Raw genomic sequence first — 26,229 nt, 5'->3', positions numbered from 1 at the left:
AGTCTGTGGATAGCTTCGCTGTATTTTTGTACTAGGGAAGGACTTTTCTTTCCAAAATATTGGCAACAGGTGGAGGACATAGGCAATGGTTATTTAGAACTGTCTTCAGTGCTCAGGCTATCTGTGATTTATTTCATTGGTTGTTGATGTCCAGTCCCAAAGCCTGGATGTGATATTTGAGGAAGCTGGCAGTCAAAGTGCCATTTTCGGCAAATTAGTTATTCAACTGACTCATAATTTGGATAGTGTACTCTGGCAAATGTAGAAATGAGTTTTGATTGATTGATTGATATTTTATTTCTATCGCGCTCGTACACAAGTGTTTCAGAGCGTGACGAGCAAGGGAGGGGAACAGGGGAGAACAAAACAGCGATCTTACAAGTGCATAGGAGAGGGGGGAGAGGAAAAGTGCATGGAAGGGGGAGAGGTGGAAAGTGTGAAGCAGAGGAGAAACAGATAAATAACAATAAATAAATAATAAAGGCAACAAACCGTGGTAATGCAGCCAGCAATTTGCAAGTGCTAGGTTTAAGGCAGCAGACAGGGTAGGTCCGATAAGTGCAGGAAGAAAAAGGGGGGGATGTATGGGTACAGATACAGACCCCAGTGCAAGGGGTGGCCCGGAGGCAGTGCGGGAGGGTGACAGGATGAGCAGGTACCTGGGCCCAAAAGACAGAGGGTGGCCAGGTGCACAGTGCCAAGAGAGAACAGATCAGCAGGGGAGAGGGGGAGCGAAGGCAGAAGAAAAGAGGAAGGTCTTGAGATGCTTCCAGAACTGGAGATGGTTCTCCTCAAGTTTGAGAGTGGCAGGGAGGCTGTTCCAGAGGGAGGCCCCAGCCAAAGACAGAGATCTACCCCCAGCTCGTTTCTTAGAAAACCGACTGATCCTGAGTGAGTTGGAGATAGAGGAACGAATAGCTCGAGAGGGGAGGTATTTGCGAAGAGATAGCTGAAGGTATTTTGGACCCAGGCCCCAGAGAACCTTGTGGACAATGCAGAGGGTTTTGACTTTAATCCTTGCATCCACTGGGAGCCAGTGAAGAGATTTCAGAGCTGGAGAGATACGATCCCAGGGCTTGATGCCAAGGACAAGTCTCGCAGTCCTGTTCTGGATTAGTTGCAGAGGGAAGAGTAGAGGCAGGTAGATTTAGAAAGAGGCTGTTACAATAGTCCAAGCTAGAGAGAACCAGAGCTTGAGATACCATGAGCTTCTGGGGGAAGGAGAGGAAAGGCAGAGTACCTCTGAGGAGGTGCAGTCGGAAATTTGACTTTTTAGAGACCTCAGAGATGTGGGCGGAGAAGGAAAGGGTGGAGTCAAAGATGACCCCGAGGTTCTTAGCCTAGCACGTGGGGGTAGGAGGCGGGCCAATGGAGGCCGGCCAGAGAGTGAGGGGAAAGGATGGTGAAGGTGTGCCGATGAGGAGGACCTCCGTCTTGCTGGCATTCAGACAAAGATCATTGGCGGCACACCAATCTTGGATGGCAGTTAGGCAATCAGAGATGAGAGAGGGAGAGGAGGTGGCACAGGGCAGCCTGAAAATGAGTTGAGTGTCGTCAGTGTAGCACTGGAAATTTGAGCAGAAAATGGCAATGCAGTGGGCGAGAGTTGCCAGGTATTGGTTGAAAAGCCAGGGCAAGAGGTAAGGCCCCTGGGGAACACCACAATAGAGAGGAAGGTAGATGAAAGGAAGGACCCACGTTGGACCTGGGAGGGTTGATCTGAGAGGAAAGAGGTCAGCCAGGCCAGTGCCTGATCAGTGAAACCCACGTTTTCACGGAGACGGTTGAGCAGGATGGTATGGTTGACCGTGTCGAAGGCAGAAGAGAGATCGAGGAGGATGAGGACAGAGGGAATTTTAGAGTCAAGGTTGGTGAGCAGATCTTCACGGATGTTTAGGAGAGCAGTTTCTGTGCTTCTGGAAGCTCTGAAGCCAGACTGGTGGTCATGGAGACAGCCAACAGAATTGGAATGAAGGTTAAGCTGAGAGATGGCCAACTTTTCCAGGAGTTTGCCAAGAAAGGGAGTAATGGAAATTGGGCCATAGTTAGCTGGACAAGAAGGAATAGCTGTGGGTTTCTTGAGAAGAGGAATCACAAAGGAGTGCTTCAGAGGGGAGGGGAAGGATCCAGAGGCAAAGGAGTGGATCACTGAATGTGTTTGTAGATCCCTGACAATGGCCTTAGCTGTAGCTGGTTTATGAACTGGGGAAATTGCATGATTTATATTGTTGAGATTTTTGATGAAGAAGGTGCTGAGTCATCACTGAGTTTTTTGTGGTGTCTGCATTGTTCTTGATGACAAACACAGATGAAAAACAATGGAGCACTGAAAAACAGAATGTGGTAACATTAACAGGCAAGCATGTGGTGGGGCAGGCCATGACACTGTACTGTGTGTGTACACAAACCAAGTAACACGGTAGCATTTAGTTGCAGATATTCATTTTGTAGCTGGAGAGTAGCCTCAGATACTAGGCACTGTCAAATTGTGCTCCTGTAATGGAATGCCTTTGGACTGGAGCATAACATGAGATTGACTGCTTTCCACTTTTCTCCTTGTGGGCCGCTCTCATGGTTTATAAACAATTGATGATAATTATCTGTAGCTGTAATGGCAATTTTGTAATAGAGCCACAATAGTCATCATGTGGTTATTTCTATTTGTTGGCTTTTTTTCCTTTGAACTCTCTGCAGTTTAGTTCTTCTTTATCTTTCATAATTTTATCTTTTTAAGTTTGATATGGCTCTGTGGCAGTATGAGGGGGGGCTGAGTCATATCCTAAAGCAGGTAGCACACATCTACAGCTGGATTACACAGGGCATATTGGTGCAGTTGTAAAAGGAACATTAAAGAGAAAGGCCATGTGTGGAGAGGTGTGGCCCTTTGAGTGAGACTGGAATATTCTATTTGTCACCTTCAGCTACTGTAGATTTCCATATGTTCTAGGCTAGTGCTACAGCGCTAGCAAGCATAGTCAATGGTTATGTATCATAAGGGCCAGAGGGCCATAGACAGAAACATCTGGAAAGCCAAAGGTTGCTGACTCCTTGTGTGTATTTCTATTATAAAGAAGCTAAAGTGGGACAGTACCAAGTTAGACATCCCTTCCACATATTATTCGGGTGAATCAAAAACACAGCATAGTGAAATGTGAAAAAGCAACTAAGAGGGCAACCAGCTTTACATTGGAAATGGTGCTGCATATGTGCTTCCTAGAATCAGAGCCAAATTAGACTGATTGTAATCACCCTTCTAAGGCCATGGTGTAAATCAAACCACCTCTTATCAACATTACATGTGACTCCAAATGTGGGATGTGGGAGATCAGATTGAATATGGACATGAGCTAGGATTATGGCATTGTTCTTGGTGTAAACATATTTACTGGAGGCAATCTGCACTATGCTGTGGGGAAAAACAAAGTGATTCTGTGGACAAAAGTTGAACCTTAACAAAGGATATCATCAACTCTAACTGAGCAAAGAGTCCAGATATATAACCACTTTCGTCACCCATCTGGGTCTTTGGTGGTACAAACACCTTAGTTTTGGGGTCTCGTCAGCCGCAGAAATCTTCCAGGTTGAAATACATAATGTCATAAAGCATATCCCAACTGTCTAAATTATAGTGATGAAATTCTAGTGTTCGGTCAAGATCAAGAAAAGCACAATAACAGCCTCACCAGAGTGTGCATGACTCTAGAGGAAGCTCATTTTTCACTAAACAGTGAAAAGTGTGAATTCAGAAAGCATACTTTTCACTTCTTTTGACATTTTTTCTTGGCACAAGGGCTGACCCCTGATCCAGAGAAGGAGACTGCATTGACGGAAGTAGACCCTCATTTGAGAGCCCTGACGAAACAGCAAGCAACCTTTGCATGGACTGACACATGTCAGCAGGCATTTGAGACAGTCTGACAATGCATTGCAGATGCCAAGAAAATGGCAAACTTCAACACAGCAAGAGAAACGTTGTTGGTGGTGGATGCCAGCCCCATAGGATTAGGTGCCATACTGACAAAGGTTGATCCCAGAGAAGGAGTGATGCGCCACATCGTTTTCTACACAAGTAGTAGTCTGTTGAGGACTGAACAGGCATACTCGCAGGCCTGAGAAGAAGAGCTGACTGTAGCAGTGGGTCTGTGAACATTTTCAATTGTTACTTTATGGAAAACCTTTCACAGTGGTCACCAATCACCAAGCACTGTTGTTCATATACGGGAACCTGCAAGTCAAGATGCTCCCAGGAAATGCACAATGGGCACTAAGACTGCAGGACTACAGTTTCTGCAACATTCATCATCGGAGGAAGGAAGAGAATCCAGCTGATTTCCTATCCAGGTACCCTTGCAAGAGCCCTACATCTACACTATCCATTGCTGATCAATACATTCACTGCATAGTGCATGCAGCCACCCTAAAAGGCCAAGATCCATCATGCATAGCGCAAGAAATGGAAAACAATCAGGCCATACATATCATCTTTAGATCCATCGAGTCCGGGAGGTGGAAGCAGGCCAAACAGTTGGGGGAGTATGTGCCAGCCCTGAAACTCAACAAGACCTTAGTAGCTTGGTGGCGGTGAACGAGGCACTACCAAATCAGAAGAAGGCATTTTATTCAAAGGAACTCAACTAGTCATTCCCAGGCCACTACAAGGGAACATCTTAGAACTAGCACAGAGGATCGTGTCCACCAAGTGGATGTTACGGCAAAAAGACTAGTTTCCTCAGTTGCATGTGCAGGTGAGAACATTGCTCCATCAATGCCCCACATGTGCAGTGATCAATACTCACACACAACCTGAACCACTGTGCATAACTGACCTGCCCAAGAAAGCATGGGAGGAAATAGCAGTTGATTTCTTCGGCCCCCTGGAAAGTGGGGAATACATTTTTGTGGAAATGGACGAATACTCTTGTTTCCCAGATATACAACTAGTACCCTCCACTGCTACCTGTCACACCATACTGTCCTTGGACTGGATGTTTGCTGCATATAGGATACTGAGAGTAGTCAAATCTGACAATGGACCCCCTTTCACAGGACAATATTTTAGAACTTTTGCAGAATACATGGGTTTTACTCACAGACCTGTTACACCGTTATGGGCACCGGCTAACGGAACAGTAGAACGTTTCATGAGTAAAATCAAGAGAAATGTAAAATTGCACGACTGACAGGAGAGCCTGTTGAGAAGATATTATAGCAACTGTTGCATGACTATCGCAACACACCCCATAGCACAACTGGGAAGGCACTTTTGGAGGTGATATTTGGATGTACCATACGCACAAGAATCCCACATGTCATTACTTCTGGAGAGAGCTACGCGGGAGACCCCGAGATGCAAGAGCAAGACAAGAGGACTAAGGAATGCATGAAAGAGCAGGTGGATGCAAGTAGGAAGCAATTGTGCGACAGACCCACAAACATACAGCTGCCTTCGATAAAGGCCAGGTAATTGAGCCATGGTTCGAACATTGATCTTTCAATGATAAATGAGAAATTAAAAGGTATGTTTGAAAAGTTGTGCTAGAAGATATAAAAGCATATAGTCAATAGGGTGGCTCCATAGGGTGGAGAGATGCCCCCCTGCTTGTCAAATTTGGAGAAAAAGGTGCGTCGGTATCCGTCAGAACTGGTGATGTATCCCAGAAAACACCAGAGTTGATAATGGAGGGATCAGATTGAAACAAATTGGGAGTCACAGTAAGGGAGTTGTTATTCTCTAATATCTGCAAAGGCATTTCCACTGAATTGCAAAGGTTAGATGGACTATTAACAGACAGGCCCTCTACCATAACCAAGTCTCCTTGACTGAATTCCCATGCTTAGAAGCTGAATCAGATGGTTTTGAAGGGGAATAAATGGAACTAAACCCCTTCTCACTGGGTTGTATACCATACGAGTCTGTGACCTTAGCTGAAGGAGTCAGAAAAGGAGCTAATAGAAAGCGTCTCTAGCTGTAATCATGGACTGTTTAAAGAGAGATGGGTTGTATCGAATGAACAGAAGGATAGCAGTGGCAGGCGGCAGGTGATGGAACATCAGGTTCATTATTGATAGGTGGGTGGAGAGGTTTTACTGCAAAGCTCATACATTGTGCACACATAAAATAAATCAGGCACAAAGTGAACTTACCTGCCCCCAATCAACCCCATCAGACTGCCTCGGTCTGCATTTAACATGCACTTTGTGCGCACTTCGCGGGGCGGAAAGGACTTTGAAGAGCCACCACGAGCTCTAGCAGGCAAGGTAGTAGAAAGATTCCGAGGGTAGAATCAGGAACTTGACAGCAGCAAACAGCAGCGGGTGGTCCAGCATATAGTAGACAGTGCTTCTCTGCCTCCGACTTCACTTAACATGCACTTTGCATGCAATTCGCATCACAGAAAGGATTTTGAAGAGCTGCCCCATTCCGAACAGGCAAAGCACTAGAAAGACTCTCAGGGTACCAGCAGGAAGAGGGAATCCACAGGTAATCCTCACAGCAGCGTACACCAATGGGTTCTCCAGCATACATTAGACAGTGCTTCTTTGCCTCCGATTGCACTTAACATGCACATTGTGCATGCTTTACGCAGCAGAAGGATTTTGAAGAGCTGCCTCTGACTCGGGCAGGTGAGGTAGTAGAAAAACTCCCAGGGTACCTGCAGGAAGAGGTAATCCTCACAGCAGCTCACACCAATGGGTTTTTTTCAGTACCTTGCCCCGAACCTCAATTTCCCAATCAAGCACCCCAATCAAAGTAATTCCTAATCAAAACATCATCTCATCGACAATATTAAGGGACCCAGTATTTAGAGCAATACTAGTGTGACCTGACACCCATGAAATTGCTCAGCTTGCATCAATACATTTTTTATGTAGTGTCATGACGTTGCAGGTGTACATAGAGTTTAGCACTTCACTCAATCAAGTTTAGACTACTGATTCAGCAAATGTTCCCAAAATAGTGATTGAACAGGTGCAATCATGTATTCAAAATGTTCTATATTAGTGTGGGAAGTTTCAATGCGTTAGTGCACATGCGTAAAAATCCAGTACTGTAAATACACATTTTCAATGTACTAATATTGGAATTTCCATTTTTTCTTAAGTTATGAAATTGTACTTCAAATGTGTGTTATTGTACAGAGAAGCTAAAGTCCATTGGATCCAATTGATCCATGGAAAACCTTGCCCGTTGCTAATCTAAAATAATACACAGTACTGAAATGCATAGGTTTCATACTGGTGGGCTTCAATATTGCCTAATGTGTGTGCTTCTTCAGGGGTTATTCCTATTGTCCTATAGACATTATTTCGTTTTGAGGTTGATTTTTCAACAAAACCCGCAAGTATGTCATCTCCTATAGCGGAATTCTTGCATGGATTTCAAAAGGTTAGATCTCCTTTCAGTGTTAAAACAAACTCTTTTTTCACTAATTATACTGGTATTCCAGCAACCTTCAAATAATTGTGTATCCTTTGTGTTCACAGTTGCTGATCCTTGATGTTGTCTTCTTTGATTTAACAAACACATACATTTTATGTTCTGATCCACACTGTTGGCAACTTGCAAGTTTAACCCTCGGCATCCACCTGGACTCCACTCTCTCACCTTCCAAGCATGTAACCTGTTCAAAATAACACCCTTGGTGCTGCCCTGGGCCTAAACAAATCAGACCACATCTTTCAAGCCAGGAAAGATGACGCCCACTGTGCTCCAGGGAAAGACTGTGTGTCCTTCAGAATTCTTACATTGGCCCACTGCTGCATCAATAACACTGCCCCAACCCCTCTCCAAGTGTATCACCAAACCGACTTCCTCCAGACCCACCAGAACTGCCTACGCCAACCTCCTCCACACACATAAATTCAGAGGAACCAGAGCCGGAGGCTCCAGCTTCTCTGCCCAAGTCTCCTTTCTGAGGTGGGAACTTCCCGTCCCACCTCAGAAAGGAGAACTCTCTGACTACCTTCAGAAAAAAACTCAAAACATTTCTGTTTAACTGAACTAAACTGACTTGGAACCCCATGCACATAACTCACTTGTACATAACATCACACAGCCCTGATGCCTTTGGGTTTTCATGTGCTCTACAAATGTAATGAATAAATACATACAAATAAACATCACCTGGTATATTTGCCTCTGGACAAGATGGCGGCTGGATTTTGTTGTCTAGGAGAAACATAAGAATTTCTTTAAGGCAAAATGCTCAAGGGGCAAAATATAATCAACAATTGATTACACTGATACACATAGGCTAATTCCTCTGTCACCAAAACCTCAAACAAATGGATTAACAACAAATATCACAATAGAAACAAAAGAAATGCACTAGTGTATGTGGTTGCTTTTTAGATGAAGACCGATTGATTAGATGCTTTGAGAGGGTCTCGACAGATAATATATTGGCATGTGTTTTATGATTTCAGGTCACTATCAAGTGAAGCAAGGCACCTGCGAAGTGGTGGCCGTTCACCGGTGTTGCAATAAGAACCGCATTGAGGAGCGCTCACAGACCGTCAAGTGCTCCTGCTTCCCCGGGCAGGTTGCTGGAACGACAAGGGCTCGCCCCTCGTGTGTTGAAGGTGAGCAAAGTGCAATTCATTTTAAAGGTAATCTGGTGGTGCCCTGAGTGCGTGCACCTCTCCCACCTCCTGCGTGACATACAACTCCTCCAGGATGTGTTAACACTCTGGTATTTAGGCTTTATCATTCCTTTGTCAGTTTATCTCTGCAAGCATCATCTCAGATTCTCGAGGAGACTGATTAAAGCGCACACATCGTCGTCCTATTAATCTGGTTAATATATGTGCTTGTCGGTCGCTTGCCAGCGATGGAAATGGCTTGGAATGATAATTTCTTCTAAACTCTCGAGAGTTTATCCAGTGACAAATATGCAGCGGCATGAATATTCCTATTGTCTGACATTCCTACGTTCAGAAAAGACAGATCTCTTATCTTATTTGTCAATACAAAGGTCTTGAAATTACATGTTGTGCTCATTTCCATTTATATTGGAAGGCAGAACAAACATATTAAACACGCTTACAGGTTATTAATCCTGAATTAAAAACTGATAATGCAGTCATTGATATTTTCGAGTTAATCCACAAAATACATTATTTGTATTCTGATTGGTTTTCCAGTTTAAATGACGGTATATATATCATTTCTCTCTCCCTGCTTCTCTGTCTCGACACATACATACATATTTAACTCAATGTTTACATTATTAAAAGTAATCTGGAACAAACATGTATTCCACCAAGAAAGGTCCAGTAAGGCAAACCGGGTACTTTGCATTTACTTCTTTAAATCCACATACGTTTTTGCATGTTTTTGCAGACTTTATAACCTTTGTGTTGAGCACGGCTACGGACATTTTTCATGTGTGCTTTAATTTGACATTGTTGAACATTTGAAGTACAAGGATCCCACAGAAAGACTGACCTGCAATCAGTTCCACATGTCATAATTGGCATTACCCCACCCAGGGACCTTTTGGGAGAATTAACTGATACCAGCAGACAGACCGCATTAGTCCAATGTATTTTTGCAAGTTCTCTATAGTACTCCATAATACTAACCAAGCATTTTATTATTCAAATGTAGTACATCGCCTAATTCAACTACATTTTGAGAGACGACTATGATAGCTACTTTAGCAACTTTAAAAATGTAATTTTCTTCAAATATTCCTTCCACATAGCATGATGTTAACTGTAGTGATAGCAGGTATTTTACACCGATGCAGCATACCACATTTGTGGAAATGCTTTGCCCAAAAACCGTAATACGCACGTAAAGACCATGTTAGGCAATGTTTGTAGCACACGATAAGACAGTTTAAAAAATAGATAATTAAATTAAAAACAATAGATCTTTCAATATGTCGAATTATGTGTTGGTAAATCTTACTGTGTGCTTCAGCTACAATATTATAAATATGTACATGGATAGTCAGTAGTCGTATCAAGAGAACACATTTCTCCACTTAAAACATTTGGCATGGCAAAAAATGGCCACAATCATATTATAGAGTGATAACATCCCTGTTGAGGGTCAGACTGGGACAAGAAATGGAATCAGGCGACAAAATAAATGCGCCCCCACCAAAAAAAATGGCCCACTTATGCACTTTTCAGCAAATGTGCACTTTTTCCTGTACTCTCTTGGGGAGGATGGCGAAAAAGCAGCAATACACACATCTGTGGTTGTTGCATGTCATGTTTTAACACGGTACGAAAGCTTGAGTGTTAAGGTGATGTGCCGCCTATGTGAAAAAGTGGAGAGGAAAAGAAACTCACCCTTTCCATTCTGAGTTGGGCGGTAAGGGTTAACGGTCACCGGTAAGGAACCCGGTGCTGGTAAACCCTTACCGCCCAATTTCGAGTTCCCTTAGCGGGACCCGCAAAGGACGCGTGGTCTGACAACACGTCCTTTGCGGGTCCCGCTGAGGGACCACGGCGCTAATAACGGGCCCGCTATTTGCGGTACGTAATTAGCGCCTTCCCCATTCCCATTGAGCCCTATGGGGGATCAAATAGGAATGGGGAATGGTTGGTTGAATGGGGACTTACCGGGTCCGCACAGATTGGAATGTCCCGGTAAGTCCCCATTCAACCAGACCGGACACGGACCCGGGTTTGGAGGCAGCCATGGTGCTATTAGCGCCATGGCTACCTCCAAACTCGTAATGACCCCCTATGTGTGTGTGTGTGTGTGTGTTTGTGTAGAGAGAGAGAGAGAAATAGAGAGAGAGAGAGAGAGAGAGAGAGAGAGAGAGAGAGATGAGAAAACATGAGTTGTACATAGAAACACAATTCTCCAAATTATCTGATGTTTTTTCTTGATGCTACCATGTGCCCCGCTTCCGCCTTTTCACTCATTGGTATTTATGACCCTCTGCCACTCCCATCCCTCAGCCACCATTATTGAAAATACAAAAACGACCCAAACATTGGACTATAAAACCAGCTCACTTTGGTGGGAGGCTCGTTCGGTCCCAGGCCGAAAGCCTGACTGCCCAACCCGAGCCTGTCCCTCTTCAGTTTTTACAGGCAGATTCTGGAGCTAAAGATTTTCAGAGCACACCATGCCAGTCTCAGAAAGGTCAGCCAGCATCGCTTTAAGCATACTGAATCATTGCTGTGCCCTGAGAGGGAGAACGCCACAGACCTGAAGATGGGGAAAAGGCCCAGGACACACAGTACCAGAGTGGCAGAAGTTGTCAGATGGTCCTATTCTCAATGAGAGCAATCTGTAGCATAGGATACATATAGGTTGGGGGACATTATATCCAAATTAGACAGTCCTGCTAAAGACAGCACAGTTGTCCAACCAGTAAGGCTGTCATGGCCAGTGCAATGATTTATGCTGCCTGAGGTTAAGTGATATTTTCAATGAAATGACGTCTGCTCCGCAGAATTGTAAGGCTGTGTAGTGGCTAAACTGCCAATTCAGCCCCCATGCCTCTACAAATCAACATTGTTCCCAATCATAAAGGTAAAACAAGCACATCCAAGGCATATATCTCCTTTGCTTTTTGTGGCACCGTGGGCCAAGGGAAGGCTATACTCTGAAGAGGGGAGTGAATGTGATCCAGTAGCAACCCAAACAGCCAAGCTAAAACAGTCCAAAATAAAAGGAATGTACGTTCAAGGTTCTATCACAATATATATACTTTAATTGAACACACCACTGTACAAATAACTATAAAACCCTGTAACAAAACTCCCCCATATAAGAGAAAACTCAGGATATGGAATAGAAAGAAATTGATAGAAATATATAGAAATTTGAAACAGGGTGAAAAAGCAATAAACAACTATTACAGATTTACGATGATATGTCTTTCAGTGGAAAAAGTTGTAAAAGGGACTTAGCTAGAGTTTCAAGGGCCCCAAATGATGGGCCAACGGAAAGGTACAGAGTACATTAATATAAGGTTCCGAGGTAGACGCCATCAAGCCCGACTTTGCATGGCTGTGGCTGCATGTCAAATTGTTGTCAAGGTGTCGAGTTAGTTTGGCCCTCTTGGCGGGTCAGCGTGTGGTCAGATCAAGTGGGTGCTCCTTGTTATTTCAAAGCAGTGTTGTGCAGTGGATTTCGAAGGGATAACCTGGAGCAGTTGACAATCCAGTGTGTTTCAAGACGATAAGTACCTCTGGTTCAGTTTGATGCGTATTGTAATGATTCAGCAGTTCTAGTTGAGCTGTGCTATGAAGTACTGATGGTTCAATGCCATGTATGATGCCTGTGATTTGGAGTCGAGGGTATGATGCACTGATGCTTGAGCTAGGCAGGTGACGAGACTCTGCAGGAGTACTAGTACTGAGCCTATTCGATTTTGCAGTGTGGTTGTTCGAAGTCGAGCGAGTGCCGACGGCAGCACTGGCAGTTCCCGTTGGCTTTGTGGTATTGAAAGGAGCTCGGAAAGGACCGATCTGCTTTTGAATCCTCCTTGTACATCTCAATGGCTTAGGTTTTTGGAAAGGTCAACTCTAACAAAACAGGTTCAAATGAATTCCTCCTTAACTCTTCCTTAAATCCAAAGGTGAATCAAAGAAGGAATGGAAGAAACCACTGTTGATTGGACAAAAGAAAGCATGCTTCAAGGTGCCCAATCCCTGTTGTTGGTACAATTGGTCGCTGGCTGTTTTTATAATTCCCAATGTGCTTTTTGCTAGAAAGACACAGAGAACTAAAATGGTGGAACTCTCCTCCAACTATGCTGAGCAGCCTCTGTCTACACTTACCCCACCTTACCCAGCCCTTTCCCTTGTCCCTAGCATCAAAGGCCCTTTGGTATGTAGTACCCTGGTGTGAGGCTTTTCCTTTTGTATACTGTGCACCCTTTGATTCCTGTTTCCCAGCAAAGCTCCTGTTCAAGGCCTGTCTTGCTGGTCGGAGGTGCTATCTGTTGGGTGCAGTAAAGCAGCCAGTTTAGGGACAATACACATAGACAGTTCATGGCTGGGCTGGGCCCACACGGCTGCCATTATTATGAAACCAATTTGATGTGGCTTTAATAATTGTCAGATATAATAGCCACCATAACTTAAACTCAGGTATGGCTTACATTCAAAGTTCTCATAGTAATGTGGTTTGGAAACAGAGGTCTCAAATGCAACTCCTGCGCTGAAGTGACTTGGCTGTCAGTGCAGCTGTCAAGAGGGCACTGGTGACCTCTGAGCCTGCTCTGTGCCACTGGAGATCAGGCTTTGCATATCAGAATACTGATTCAGTAGGGTAGAAGTGTAAATTATACTTTTGGAATGGTGTTTGCTGAAAGGGGTTCTGGTTAACACATCACCCTCTCTGGAATGACATTACCTGCATCATTGTATTAATTAATGCAAATACAAATGTCATGGCTACTGCACTTTTGTCAGGTGGCAATTTCTCACATCACACTTTTGCAAACAGGACCAATTTGATGTTTTTACATCCAATATGTCTCCCAAATGAGCCCCCTGCTACTGGCATCTAGCATTTCTTTATATATAATGGTACTTCCCTGCCAGTTTATGTACAATTGTACTTCCCTGTCACTGAACACAAAAAACGCCATGTTTACACGTTTGTCCATTGAGGTATTTTAATATGCTTATTGCTCGCTTGCTTTTACTTGTTACATCGAAAGTCATGACTTTGAGAGCATGCGAAAATGCACTACCATGTGAACCAAACACATACTGTCTTTGCTGTATTCACCAGCTCATTGCAAAGTTCACCATGCTCGTGAGTAATGCAGGTGTATTAAATGTGTTCCACGTTGTACGTGAATAAAAACTATAAACATGATTTGATAGTTATAAAATGTCTCTACGCTCTCAAGCACATACATCCCAATCACATACTGCATATAAGGTGGAACTGCCAGATTTCCAGGTATGCGTCCCTCTTCCTCGAGGAGAGCATCCGCTCTATGTAGACCCACACATTGATCAAATATGCAGATGGAGATTGTTGGATCGCTCTATCTGGTTTCTGAAGTTGCCTGATCTTGTGTTTTCATTGTGCTTGCGTGTCTTTTAGGGATATATGTGTGGAGTACTCATGCATGTGCATTGGACTCTGTCTGTGCAATGTGCTGGAATCATCAGCATTGTCTGCAGAGTTGAGGCTCTCCCCCACGGATTGCCATTATAAAGTCTCCTGCCCAGCTCTGATGCAGATTTTAATGTTTTAAAACTGTTTGTTTTTACCTACTTTGATGCTACCTAATATGCTCGTTTCCATTGTGTGCTGACCGCATTTCCTTTCGCTTGATACTTAGTCAACACTTCTTGGAAGTGCTCTGGCGGAACAATCCGCTTTCTACTTTTGTTGAGTGGGCGTTTCTAGCCTCACTCTCAGGACGATCCAGGCATTTATGTCCTGTTATGATCGCCCGCGCAGCTGGCGGGCGCAGCGGGCACGCTGTCATCACGCCGAAGGCGCACTTAAGGCAAGCCCATCTTTGCCAGTCCATGCGCAAGATTGCCAGATGATACCGCAGGCTTGCAGCACTACTAGGCTAGTCAGCAAGTCAGATCGCATCGCACTGATATCACTGGCACCGTCCGACACTAAATGGCCTAGTGGTTTCATTCAACCCGCTGTTATCTCTAAAATAAAACAACAAATGGCACTAGAATGCTGCCTTCTTAACACTCCTTCGCTAGTTGCCCATTCTATGGACTCCTATGCTCTCTTATACACTGATAAACTTGAGTTCCTTTTTCTTACAGAAACCTGGCTACGAGATACGCCTGGCCCTGCTATTGTCCAGGCACTCCCGGCTAATGATGCCCTGGTCCATCTGGATTGTGTAGCCACCCACCCCGATGGGGGAGTCGCCCTGATATACGAAACTAAGTACAAAGTATCCAGTATGGTCATGGAGCATTCCCTCAAAATGGAATGCATTTTGATTCACATTCTAGCATCACCTAATGACACTTTCACCATTTTGTTGGTATATCGGCTTCTTGGAATAGATAGCGCCTTTTGCACTCTATTTCCCGCATTGGTGATGGAGCTACAGATTTCACACCCTAATTTGTTGGTCATTGGTGATTTTAATCTTCCTATTAACTCTGCCACCATTGGACAAGTCGCTAATATTATGGCCTCCATGTCTGACCTTAAGCTCCCTCAGAGGGTAACTGAACCTACCCACTATTAAGGTACCATTTTAGATCTTATCTTTGGTCCAGAGACAGTTATTGATACGGCCTCTCATACCCCGGTGGCCTGGTCTGATCCTTGTTCTGTCCCCTTGTTAATTTCTCTTAGGACACCTACCCCTCCCCGGCCTAAGCCCGCCATCTGCAAACGCAGCTGGCGTGGGGTAGCCAACCATGAAGTGGTTTCTTCCTTGCAAGTACATTGTGGCCAGGTGGAAATATTTTCCCTGGCCACTCTAGAAGCCTCTTTTTTAGCCACAGCTAACTTCTTAGCTACCGAAAACATATGCAAACAAAAAAGTTGCCCCCCGAACCCTGTTTCACTAAGGAACTCAGATCTAGCAAATTACGCTGTAGACAGGCTGAGAGGAAATGGCGTTCCTCTTATTCTGAGGAAGCCAAAACTGCCTTTCGTAATGTCCTCTCCTCCTACCATAAAGAAATTACCAATGCTAAGACAGTTTATTTTAGCCATACAGTAGAAGCAGCCTTGAACAAACCCAAGGCCTTATTTGACCTGGTCCACTCACACTCTATTCCAGAGACATGTCGTCCCTCAGTGCCACCTTCTCAGGGCCTATGTGATTCTCTTTCTTCCTTTTTGGTGGAAAAGATATCTACTATTAGAGATAATATTAAAGCTGAGGCTGACGAATCTCCTTCTTGGAAGGCTCCCATTGAACCTATCCCTGCTCTAGGGACATGGTCCATCTTCCCCTATTTTTCTGATGCTGACATTCACCTTGCCATTCAGCCCCTTTAATCTGCCTCTCCAGCGGATGACATACCTATGCCTCTTTTAAAGGATCTATCTGGCGATATGATTGCTCATATCTCCTCTGCAGTTAACCTCTCCTTTGCTACAGGTGTCATCCTGCCCTCCCTTAAACATGCCTTGGTCATTCCTTTACTGAAAAAGGCCTCCCTGGATCCTGAAGTATTGGCCAATTATCGTCCTATTTCTCTTCTGCCATGCATGATGAAAGTAATGGAAGCCTTGGTTTCCCCTCTGCTGTCTAATTTCCTAGAGTCTTCCCAGTACTTTCACACACTCCAATCTGGCCTTTGAACAGGGCGGGGCACTGAATCCATCTTGAATTCGGTGCTTGACGATCTGGTACGTCTGGTGAACCAGGGTGGTGTCGGAGCCGTCTTGCTGTTAGATCTGTCGGCAGCTTTCAACACCGTTGATCACCTCACCCTGATCTCCCGTTTCTCTTCTGCTGGCTTGTCTGGCCGGTTCCTTGATTGGTTCACGGCTTTCCTTGCAGACCATTTTCAGTCAGTCTCTCTTCCTCCTTTTCGCTCCCCTCCTGTTTCTCTTGTATGCGGGGTCCCTCAGGGATCGGCGCGCTCTCCAATTCAATTCAATGTGTATATCAGACTTTTTCTTCTTCTCCTTCAATCTCATGGCTTCTGCTATTATTCATACGCGGATGACACCCAGATCATTGTCAGGCTAGACCTGACTCAGTCTGAGACGGCTGCTCGACTGAGGAAACGTCTGGAAGAATTGGGTAGTTGGTTGCCATCTAATTGGTTGAAGCTCAACGCCAGGAAAACAGAGGTGCTGGTTGTTGGTACTTCCTCCCCTCAGCTGTTCTGGACAGCCAATTTTTGGCCTCCCTCACTTATCCTCCTTCCTACGCCTGTGTTGTTGGTCAGAAATTTGGGGGTTAAACTATCTGCGTCCTTGGCCATGTGAGAGCCGGTGGCGGCAGTGTGGAAAACTGGGCATTTTAAACTCTTGGTCTTACGGAAGGTTCTTCCCTTTTATTCCCACAGCCTGCCAAGCGCTTGAAGTGGCTGCCCTAGTATTGAGTGGCATGGATTACTGCAATTCGCTGTATCTAGGGCAACCCTTCTATCTAACTAAGCAGCTGCAACTTCTCCAGAATGCAGCAGCAAGATATATTCTCCGCCCCTCCTTTGGCACTCACATGACCCCTCTGTTGAGGCAACTGCATTAGCTCCCTATGGAGGCCTGTGTGGCATTTAAATCTATGTGCATGGTCCATCTGTCCTTCTGCTGTATCAGAGCTGAGTATCTACAAGATAAATTTGTGCATTACTCTCCAACCCGGCCCCTACGTTCGCAATCAGCTCTTCTTATAGCTGTTCCTCGGTTTAGGCTGGCTAGGGAAAGGGAGGCCGTGCCTTTACTGTTGTGGCTGCAATTGCCTGGAATAAACTTCCGCTAGCTCTGCAGAGTACTGTTGATCATCTCAATTTTCGGTGTAAATTGAAAAAGCTTCTGTTTTCATAACTTCTCTTCTGTCTATTGGTCCGCTCTCTGCCTTTAGCGCCATGATGCCTTTTGGCGTACGTGTGCTTAACAAATTCCGGTAACATGAACATAACATAACATTGTCTAATGTGTATATTTAGCAGTGAAAACATGCCCATGGCTGGTTTGTAACATAACCTTAGATGCAGGGAACCTCGCCACCTCATCCAGCCACTTATAGCATGCCCTCTTGCCCCTCGAAAATATCAACAGCAGTCAAGGGTATGCTTAATAAAAGCCGAGTGGCAGTAACATTGTGAAGCATGAGGTGGTAAAAACACAGGACATTGGGCTTTTGAGAAAACAAATTACTGTTATCATTCCATAAAGATTTCTAGGAGAAGATATTTAGACTTTAAGATTTGAGATATTGAAAGACTGCCCCCAGCATGTGTTTGAGCGGGTACATGGTCCTAGATCTGTTTTATTTAGACAAACCAAAAAGATGCTCTACTCTCTTAGTATGGTAGACATAATTAAACTAACAATTTGGTATGACTGTGACAATATTACATTATTTCTCTTTTGTGTTCAATGTTTCATTTTACTTTGAGGCATATTTCAAGGAATGGAACTTGTAAAAACAATTTTTGTAACAAAGCAAGGGGTTTTGCCTTTATCTTTCAATCACCTTTTCATAACTGAACTAGATTTCAAAGGTACGGTGGTCTTGTGTGTTTATGTACTGCCTATGACCGTGCATTATGTAATGCACACGAGTAACCAGTGGGTGGAGCTTTTAGCATTTGTACCAGCCAAATCTCTACTTGTTTGCAGTCAAATAGAAATCGAATTTCCTTTGGAAAAACCTGTGTTCAAAGGAAAGAAAGGTGAATATACATTGACACGGAGAGGTATTTTTTAAAAGTCACGTCAGTACTGACTAGAATAGCGCATACAGAGAAAGAAGCAGTTTCTGTTTGCCGCCTTTGTGATCATATTTTTTTCAGGCGTTCACTCAAAATGTATTCTATCAGTAGTTTCTGCGCTACTTCTTTGGAAGAGATTTTTTGAAATGCAGCTTCCGGGAATGCAGCTCTCTGTGCATTGTCATTCACTTCCTTTCGCTCACATTTATCTCGTTAAACTATATCCTAAATCTGGGGCAACGATCTAAGGGGTCTCTGTCAATTCTGTTTCTGCAGAAAGAGATGATGTTGAGCATTCCATTCATTTGCAACAGAAAAGGAGGCAGGCGATTCGCCGAGGCCCATCGGACCACGTGCCCCACAGAGCGGCCTATTGAGAGGCCTTTTGTGAATCCACACAAAACCTAGGAGAGGGTAGGTCGACGTGTCTGTGCATTGAAAATTACATCCTGCACTCACAAATGGAATGCCTTTCAAAATGGATGGAATCATCACTCGTTGGCAGTCCGTGAAGTATGTTTCATTCAGGACAGAAACAGCATGAACTGCTGATATTTTATTTCGACAAATCAGCATGACAGAAACGTCATGTTTTATTTTTAAGGTTAAGGCTCCTTGTTTTATATTTATTTTTTTGCTATTCCCTTCTGCATTTACCCATATTATTGGTAATCTGTAATTATGTTATGTCACTATCAGGCCGATTCATGGAATTCCTCACAAAAGTGTTGCACGCGGCTGGCGCACAGCGTGCCCGTGCGAATGTCTGCGCCAGCCGCGTGCGATAAAACCAATTTCCGCGCACAGCGTATTGATGGATCCTCGCCTCCAAAAGCAGACGTGGCGCAGAGTGGCGCAGCGACCCTGCAGCAGCGCCAGTTACGCCCCCAAGAACGCCCTCGCGCAAGGAAAAGCCATCAAGATCGCAAAACCATTGCAAAGGGCTGCGCCAACCCTGTACCAATTTACCGGGCTGGCAAACAGCAAACGCAAAGCGGCGAACGTGTATTACGGGTTTCGGGAACACGCGTGCGCGAGAAGTCTCACACGCGATCTGGCCTGGGGGAGCGTGTGCATGTATTTCAGAGGTGCGCGAGAAGTTTCACACGCGAACGGGCTGGGTGCGTGTATTTCAGTGGTGCGCGAGAAGTTCCACTTCTCGCGATCGGGCCGGGGGGAGCGTGTGCGTGTATTTCAGAGGTGCGCGAGAAGTTTCACACGCGAACGGGCTGGGTGCGTGTATTTCAGGGGTGCGCGAGAAGTTCCACACACGATTGGCCTGGGCGCGTGTATTCCAGAGGTGCGCGAGAAGTTCCACACGCGATCGGGCCTGGGGGAGCGTGTGCGTGTATTTCAGGGGTGCGTGAGAAGTTCCACACGCGATTGGCCTGGGCGCGTGTATTTCAGATGTGCGCGAGAAGTTCCACACGCGATCGGGCCTGGGGGAGCGTGTGCGTGTATTTCAGGGGTGCGCGAGAAGTTCCACACGCGATTGGCCTGGGCGCGTGTATTTCAGATGTGCGCGAGAAGTTCCACACGCGATCGGGCCTGGGGGAGCGTGTGCGTGTATTTCAGGGGTGCACGAGAAGTTCCACACGCGATTGGCCTGGGCGCGTGTATTTCAGAGGTGCGCGAGAAGTTCCACACGCGATCGGGCCTGGGGGAGCGTGTGCGTGTATTTCAGGGGTGCGCGAAAATTTTCACACGCGATTTCAGCAGGGTACGTGTATTTCAGGGGTGCCGGGGAGTCCTACATGTGATTTGGCAGTGTGGGTCCTCCCAGGTGTCCCCTGTACACCCTCCACGGCCCCTGCAGGCAGCCCACACCACAGGGGACTACCCTGCATCCCTGGTCATGTCTCGCAGGCAGCCCACCCAACATGGGCATGCCCCCCAGCAAAGGCACATGTCTCCTTGCACTACTGATCACCAACTCATGTCCCCTTGCACCCCCACCCCCCAGCATTGCGGGGCACCTGCCAGCAGGCCCCCACTCATGTCCCACTCATGTCCCCCTGCACCTCCACCCCCCAGCATTGCGGGGCACCTGCCAGCAGGCCCCCACTCATGTCCCACTCATGTCCCCCTGCACCCCCACCCCCCAGCATTGCGGGGCACCTACCAGCAGGCCCCCACTCATGTCCCACTCATGTCCCCCTGCACCCCCACCCCCCAGCATTGCGGGGCACCTGCCAGCAGGCCCCCACTCATGTCCTACTCATGTCCCCATGCACCCCCACTCCCCAGCATTGCGGGGCACCTGCCAGCAGGCCCCCACTCATGTCCCACTCATGTCCCTCTGAACCCCCACCCCCCAGCATTGCGGGGCACCTGCCAGCAGGCCCCCACACATGTCCCCCAGCCAGCATGTCATCACAATCTAGATCCCTGGCCCTTATGGTCAGCCTCCAAATGCAAAACACCCACTCGAGTATTGCATCCACCCACTTAGAAATGGCAATGACATGATAGAACCCCAATAGCAAGTTTGTAAATGAACACATGGCCCTCACATACACCCAATGGGTGTCAGTGAATCTCAAAACCCATATCATGATATGCATGATACCAATGAGATGATACTACACATTGAAGTTTGATGAAAAAATGTATTAAAAACAGCATAAATGGAATTAAAAATAAACAAATGACAATGGGAATCAAAAACCAAAAGCAGCATGTCCGTAAAATAATGAAAAACGACAAATCATAATCCAAAGGAATGGTGTCCAATGTCACAGTTCAAGAAAGTAAATACAAGGTAAAAACAAAACCGAAAACCATTGCTCCATGGGTAAATCAAAAAAAAATATAAAATCCAACAGTCAACTATATACAGATAGACAAACCAGGGTCCATGATCCCAACTGAAGAAATGAAACCTACATAAAAATACTACCTAATCAAATAAAACTATATACAAAAATGTGGCCCATTGTCCAAAAGATCCAAAATAAATAAAAAAGCAAAGGAAACCTAACACTAACTACATAACTATTTGCAAGGGCAGCGGGCTAGTCCGACGGCTCACTGGTTGTTATCATGGGCCAGGGCATCATCGAACTCCTGTTCAATGGCTTGGAGGAGGGCATGTTCCCTGGCCCCGAGGTCCCGCAGGAATAATGCAGTGTCCAGCTCCAACTCCCTGCGAAGACCCTCGAGGCACTCAGCCCGCCTCAGCGCCCTCCGCATGGAGTTCTCCGCCCTGACCATTGTGAGCCATTCCTCCTCTGCCCGCTGCCGCTCCGCACCTATCTGCTGGCCTAACGGCTCCCACACGGAAGCCACTCCCATTCCTGGGTTCTCCTGCCCTCCGGCCGATGCCTGCACCCCTGATGTTGATGGCCCCGAGCCATGATGCCTCCCACGTCGAGCCTGCCGCTGCCTCCGACGCAACTGCCTCTGCCAGTACGACGGCATCTAGGCTGATGGAAACCACCGACGCCGTCGTGCACGTGCCCTGCCCGATGATGCCGTCACATCCTCCATCTGCTGGGGTCCAGTTGCTGGTGTGTCCACCCCTGCTGGACCTCCGACTCCCGACTGTGGCAGGGATGGGATCCCCACCGAGGTGGCTGTATTGGTCGGGGCAGGTCCACAGGGGGCCCTGGTGGCATCTGGGCCGGAAGACGGCATGGAGTACGACTGGTGCATAGCCTCCACAGAGGAGGAGAGGGTCGCCAGAGTGCCCGACACATGTACGAGACCCCGACCATGACCGCTCCCAACTGGGCCACGTTGGCACGGTGCTCTTCGTGATGACGTGCGTGCTCCCCCCGGGAACTACGCACCTCATCACGAATGACAGCCGTGCGCAACGCGACACCAATCAGGACCTTCTCCATACGGCCAGGGGTCCCCTCGTCCGCAGGTGGAGGGGAGTTAGATGACATGGACATCCCCCCTACCTGCGGACGGGCCTGGGATGGGGCATCCCCACTGGTGCATGGTGGTGCAGTCACAGTGTCAGGGACAGTGACATGCACAGGCACCTCCACGGTGACCTGTGCTGCCTCCTGCCCCTGCCCCTGGACTGCACCACTTGCACCAGCAGGGATGCCACCACCAGGCCCCATGTGTGGCTCAGTAGTGGCCTCCTCCTCCTCTGTGGAAACCACCAACCTCGATGGCTCCACACCGTCTTCCGCCGTTGCAAGCCCCTGTGGGGGCTCACCCACCCCTTCCGCTGCAGCCGTGGGGGCATCCCCGCTGCTTAGCTCCACAGCGCCGTCTCCTCCCTCTTCTTCACTTTGCGCTGTGTAGAGGGAGACATAGAACACAAGCATCAGGGTACTGTACAATTGTCCCCTAGACAGGAAGCAATAGCAGATGAGTGGCACTGTCAAAGATCACTTCCATCATGTCCCTCCACAACACATGGGTCAGTGCAGGCAAAACACATGCAGTAACAGGCATGGCGCATGCTATGGACATAAGCAAACATGTCCAAAGGACTCTTGAAGCATACAATGTTGTTTTTGGACTCACATGCATCATGGGTCATGCCTATCACATGCACACACTTCAACGTACTTTCATCCATCTGGACTCGTACACCCCAGACACAGTGGATGCAAGGATAACTAGGCTGCATCAGTGAATCTGAACATTGTCACAGACATGTGTCATGCATCCATGGCATCCACAAGTCACAGACACGCAGGTCAGAAACACAGACATGAACACCATACATGTACATGGCATCAGCACCCATCCCTCACCCACACCCATGTCCAGGAACAGAGACTGGCATGCTCTCATGTGTCCATTCCGCATAGGGCTCCCCATGTTACATTTCAACACATACACCAACCGTGTGCTTCACACATTACTCGTCTCACATGCATGACCATGATGTCCCTGCACACACACACGCGTACATGGCCTATGTCACACATACAGGCAAGTATCAGACAACCAGCACGCTGCAACATGCCCTGTCTCACACAGCAATGCTTGGCCACTTACCGCTCGACTCCAGATGGGTCTGCCTCTCAAGGATCTGGGCATGGAGCGCTGGGCGTACGTGTTCCAGGACCCTCAGCTGGATGGTACTCATGCTGCCCCGGTCCCCCTCCACGAGGCGCCGGGCCTTTATGAGGGTCCTGGACTTGAAGTCCTCCCAGCGCTTCTTGACTTGCTTGATGTTGCGGGTTGCCACCCCCTCCGCATTGATGGCAACCACAAAGTCGTCCCAGATCCTGTCCCGTCCTTCCTTGTCGGCGCGTGGTGATCCGAAGAGGGCATCATAATGCCCCAGGACAAGCTCCACCAGGACACCAACTTCCTTCTGACTGAAGCTGGTGGCCCCCTGCCCCTCTGGCTGGGGGTCGCCAGTGGTCTCGGATGGTGTTTGCCCCGACATGGCGACCACGAGGCAGGCGTGGGTGGGCAACTGGGTCCTGGGGCTGGGCTGTGGAGCGATGGTATCCCAGTCGGGAGTGTTCTGTTCCAGCAGGGGTGGACACAGCAACTGGACCCCTGCAGATGGCTGATGTGCAGGCACCAAATGGCAGGGCACGGTGGCAGCAGGCAGGCAGGCAGCAGCAGATGGCTCGTGGGAGGCTGCTTGGGGCTCTGGGGGGCAGTAATTTGGCCTTTTGGGCCAGAGCGTGGTCTTCCGTGTGCTTACGCGTGGCCAGCTTGATACAGAGTGATTTGGCACGTGAAAATTCTGCACGTCAGCGTGTGAATCGAGGAAAGGCCCTTAGCGCGTAAGCGAGTCAGCACGCATACGCTATTCCATTGGACCAAAGGCCCTTGGCGCGTATGCATGTCTGTGACGTGTTGCGCACGGGCGTTGCTTTTCGTGGGGTGCGGTGCATGTGTTTTGCAGGCGTTGGGGTTCACACGCTATTACTTCACAGCGGGTGGGTGTTGGTTACGCGTTCTTCTACACACAAGGCAGACGGTGAGTGGTACCCTGCTCCCCCAGGCCCGATCGCGTGCAAAACCACCCGCGAGCCCCTGAAATACACATACCCCGCTCCCCGAGGCCCGATCGTGTGTGAAACTTCTCGCGCACCTCTGAAATACACGCACACGCACCCCCAGGCCCGATCGGGTGTGAAACTTCTCGCGCACCTCTGAAATACACGCACACGCTCAGCCAGGCCCGATCGCGTGTGAAACTTCTCGCGCACCTCTGAGATACACGCACACGCTCCCCCAGGCCCGATCGCGTGTGAAACTTCTCGCGCACCTCTGGAATACACGCACATGCTCGCCCAGGCCCGATCGCATGTGAAACTTCTCGCGCACCTCTGAAATACACGCACACACTCCCCCAGGCCCGATCGTGTGTGAAAACACCCGCGAGCCCCTGAAATACATGCGCCCCTAGCCAATCGCGTGTGAAACTTCTCGCGCACCTCTGAAATAAACGCGCCCAGGCCAATCACGTGTGCAACTTCTCGCGCACCCCTGAAATACACGCGCCCAGGACAATCGCGTGTGGAACTTCTCGCGCACCTCTGAAAGACACGCGCCCAGGCCAATCGCGTTTGGAACTTCTCGCGCACCTCTGAAATACACGCGCCCAGGCCAATCGCGTGTGGAACTTCTCGCGCACCCCTGAAATGCACGCGCCCAGGCCAATCGCGTGTGAAACTTCTCGCGCACCTCTGAAATACACGCGCCCAGGCCAATCGCGTGTGAAACTTCTCGCGCACCCCTGAAATACACGCGCCCTGCCAATCGCGTGTGGAACTTCTCGCGCACCTCTGGAATACACGCGCCCAGGCCAATCGGGTGTGAGAAACTTCTCGCACACCTCTGGAATACATGCACACGCTCCCCCAGGCCCGATCGCGTGTGGGCCTTCTCTGGCGCACATTTTTTTCCTGCGCAGGGACGCTACCGCCTGCTTTCGCGTGGCGGACATGTATGGGCCTGTGCGCGTCTTTGGCCGTGCGCTGTTTTTCCCTATTCGATTCCATGAATACGTGTTGCAGGTGAGCGTGTGGGCTCTCTGCGCACTTGCCTCCTGTACTTCCCCCGTGATGCCCACATTTTCACGAGTTGTTCCCCATTCTGCGTGTGACGCCCCGTGTTACGCCTACTTTTGTTATGTGCGCCGCGCTATGTGCGAATTTGCTGTGGCCTTATCGCACAGCGTTCGATGACCTGTGCGCCAGCGTGCGCTGCGCACTTTTTCAGCGCACATCCCACATTTTGCGCGTGCACGGACTTCCATGAATTGATGTGCGATGTTTTCTGTGCGATAATCGCACTTGCACTGCGATTTTCGCTATTTCACTGCGAATCGCACGTTTTCGCACGCGTGCACCGTTTTTTCAGCGCACATTAGTTCGATGAATCGGCCTGTAAGTCTTTAAACTGCACCAAATCACCATGATAGTAGTTTCAGAGTTGTAAATTCTTGTCAGAGGCAAGTAACCTTTTTCAGCTGGGAAGAATCACATGGGGCAGACTGAAGTAAGGAGTAGGGAAAGTAGAATGCGTTTTCAGGTAGAGGGAGGCAGGTTGGCAGGGCACAATGTTTGCGTTAGTATGAATGTGCGTTCCGCTATGTTCTAATCACTTCTAGTAAGAGGCAACACAGAAGGCTGCAAGGCAAGTTTGCTGTTTTTAGATAGAGATTTCGAAGAAATGTTATCCTAAAATGCCTGTTTTACCTATTTATGGTACCCCAGGTACATTCCAGAATAATAATTCTCATACACCAACTCAGAGTAAAATATGTGAGAGTTGAATGTTGTTGGGAAAGACAGAATTAAGTAAATATATGTTATGTCTGGCCGTAGATTTATAAGAAGAAAAATATATGTGGTCTATATAGTGCTTAATGCCACAATAAGTACCCTCACTGCACTGAGGAGCAGGGAGGGAATTTTTGGGATGAAAGCCTACAATGTAGCAACAGTGTGCCCAAAGAGCAGT

General features: G+C 47.5%; 1 protein-coding gene across 3 annotated transcripts in view; it reads left to right on the top strand.

Moving 5' to 3' along the window:
- The window catches only part of TAFA4 (TAFA chemokine like family member 4), a 1,365,502-nt gene that overhangs the window by 1,132,075 nt on the left and 207,198 nt on the right, over window positions 1–26,229 (top strand). For all 3 annotated transcript variants that reach the window (XM_069643795.1, XM_069643793.1, XM_069643796.1), the window contains one exon: window positions 8,428–8,583. In XM_069643795.1, coding sequence (XP_069499896.1) covers window positions 8,428–8,583 — 156 coding nt within the window. The remainder of the gene's footprint in view (window positions 1–8,427; window positions 8,584–26,229) is intronic.

The sequence above is a fragment of the Ambystoma mexicanum genome, chromosome 2p, assembly GCF_040938575.1.
Source record: "Ambystoma mexicanum isolate Mex_15411 chromosome 2p, UKY_AmexF1_1, whole genome shotgun sequence".
Classification (NCBI taxonomy): domain Eukaryota; kingdom Metazoa; phylum Chordata; class Amphibia; order Caudata; family Ambystomatidae; genus Ambystoma; species Ambystoma mexicanum.
This window is presented reverse-complemented; position numbering and strand designations above follow the sequence as displayed.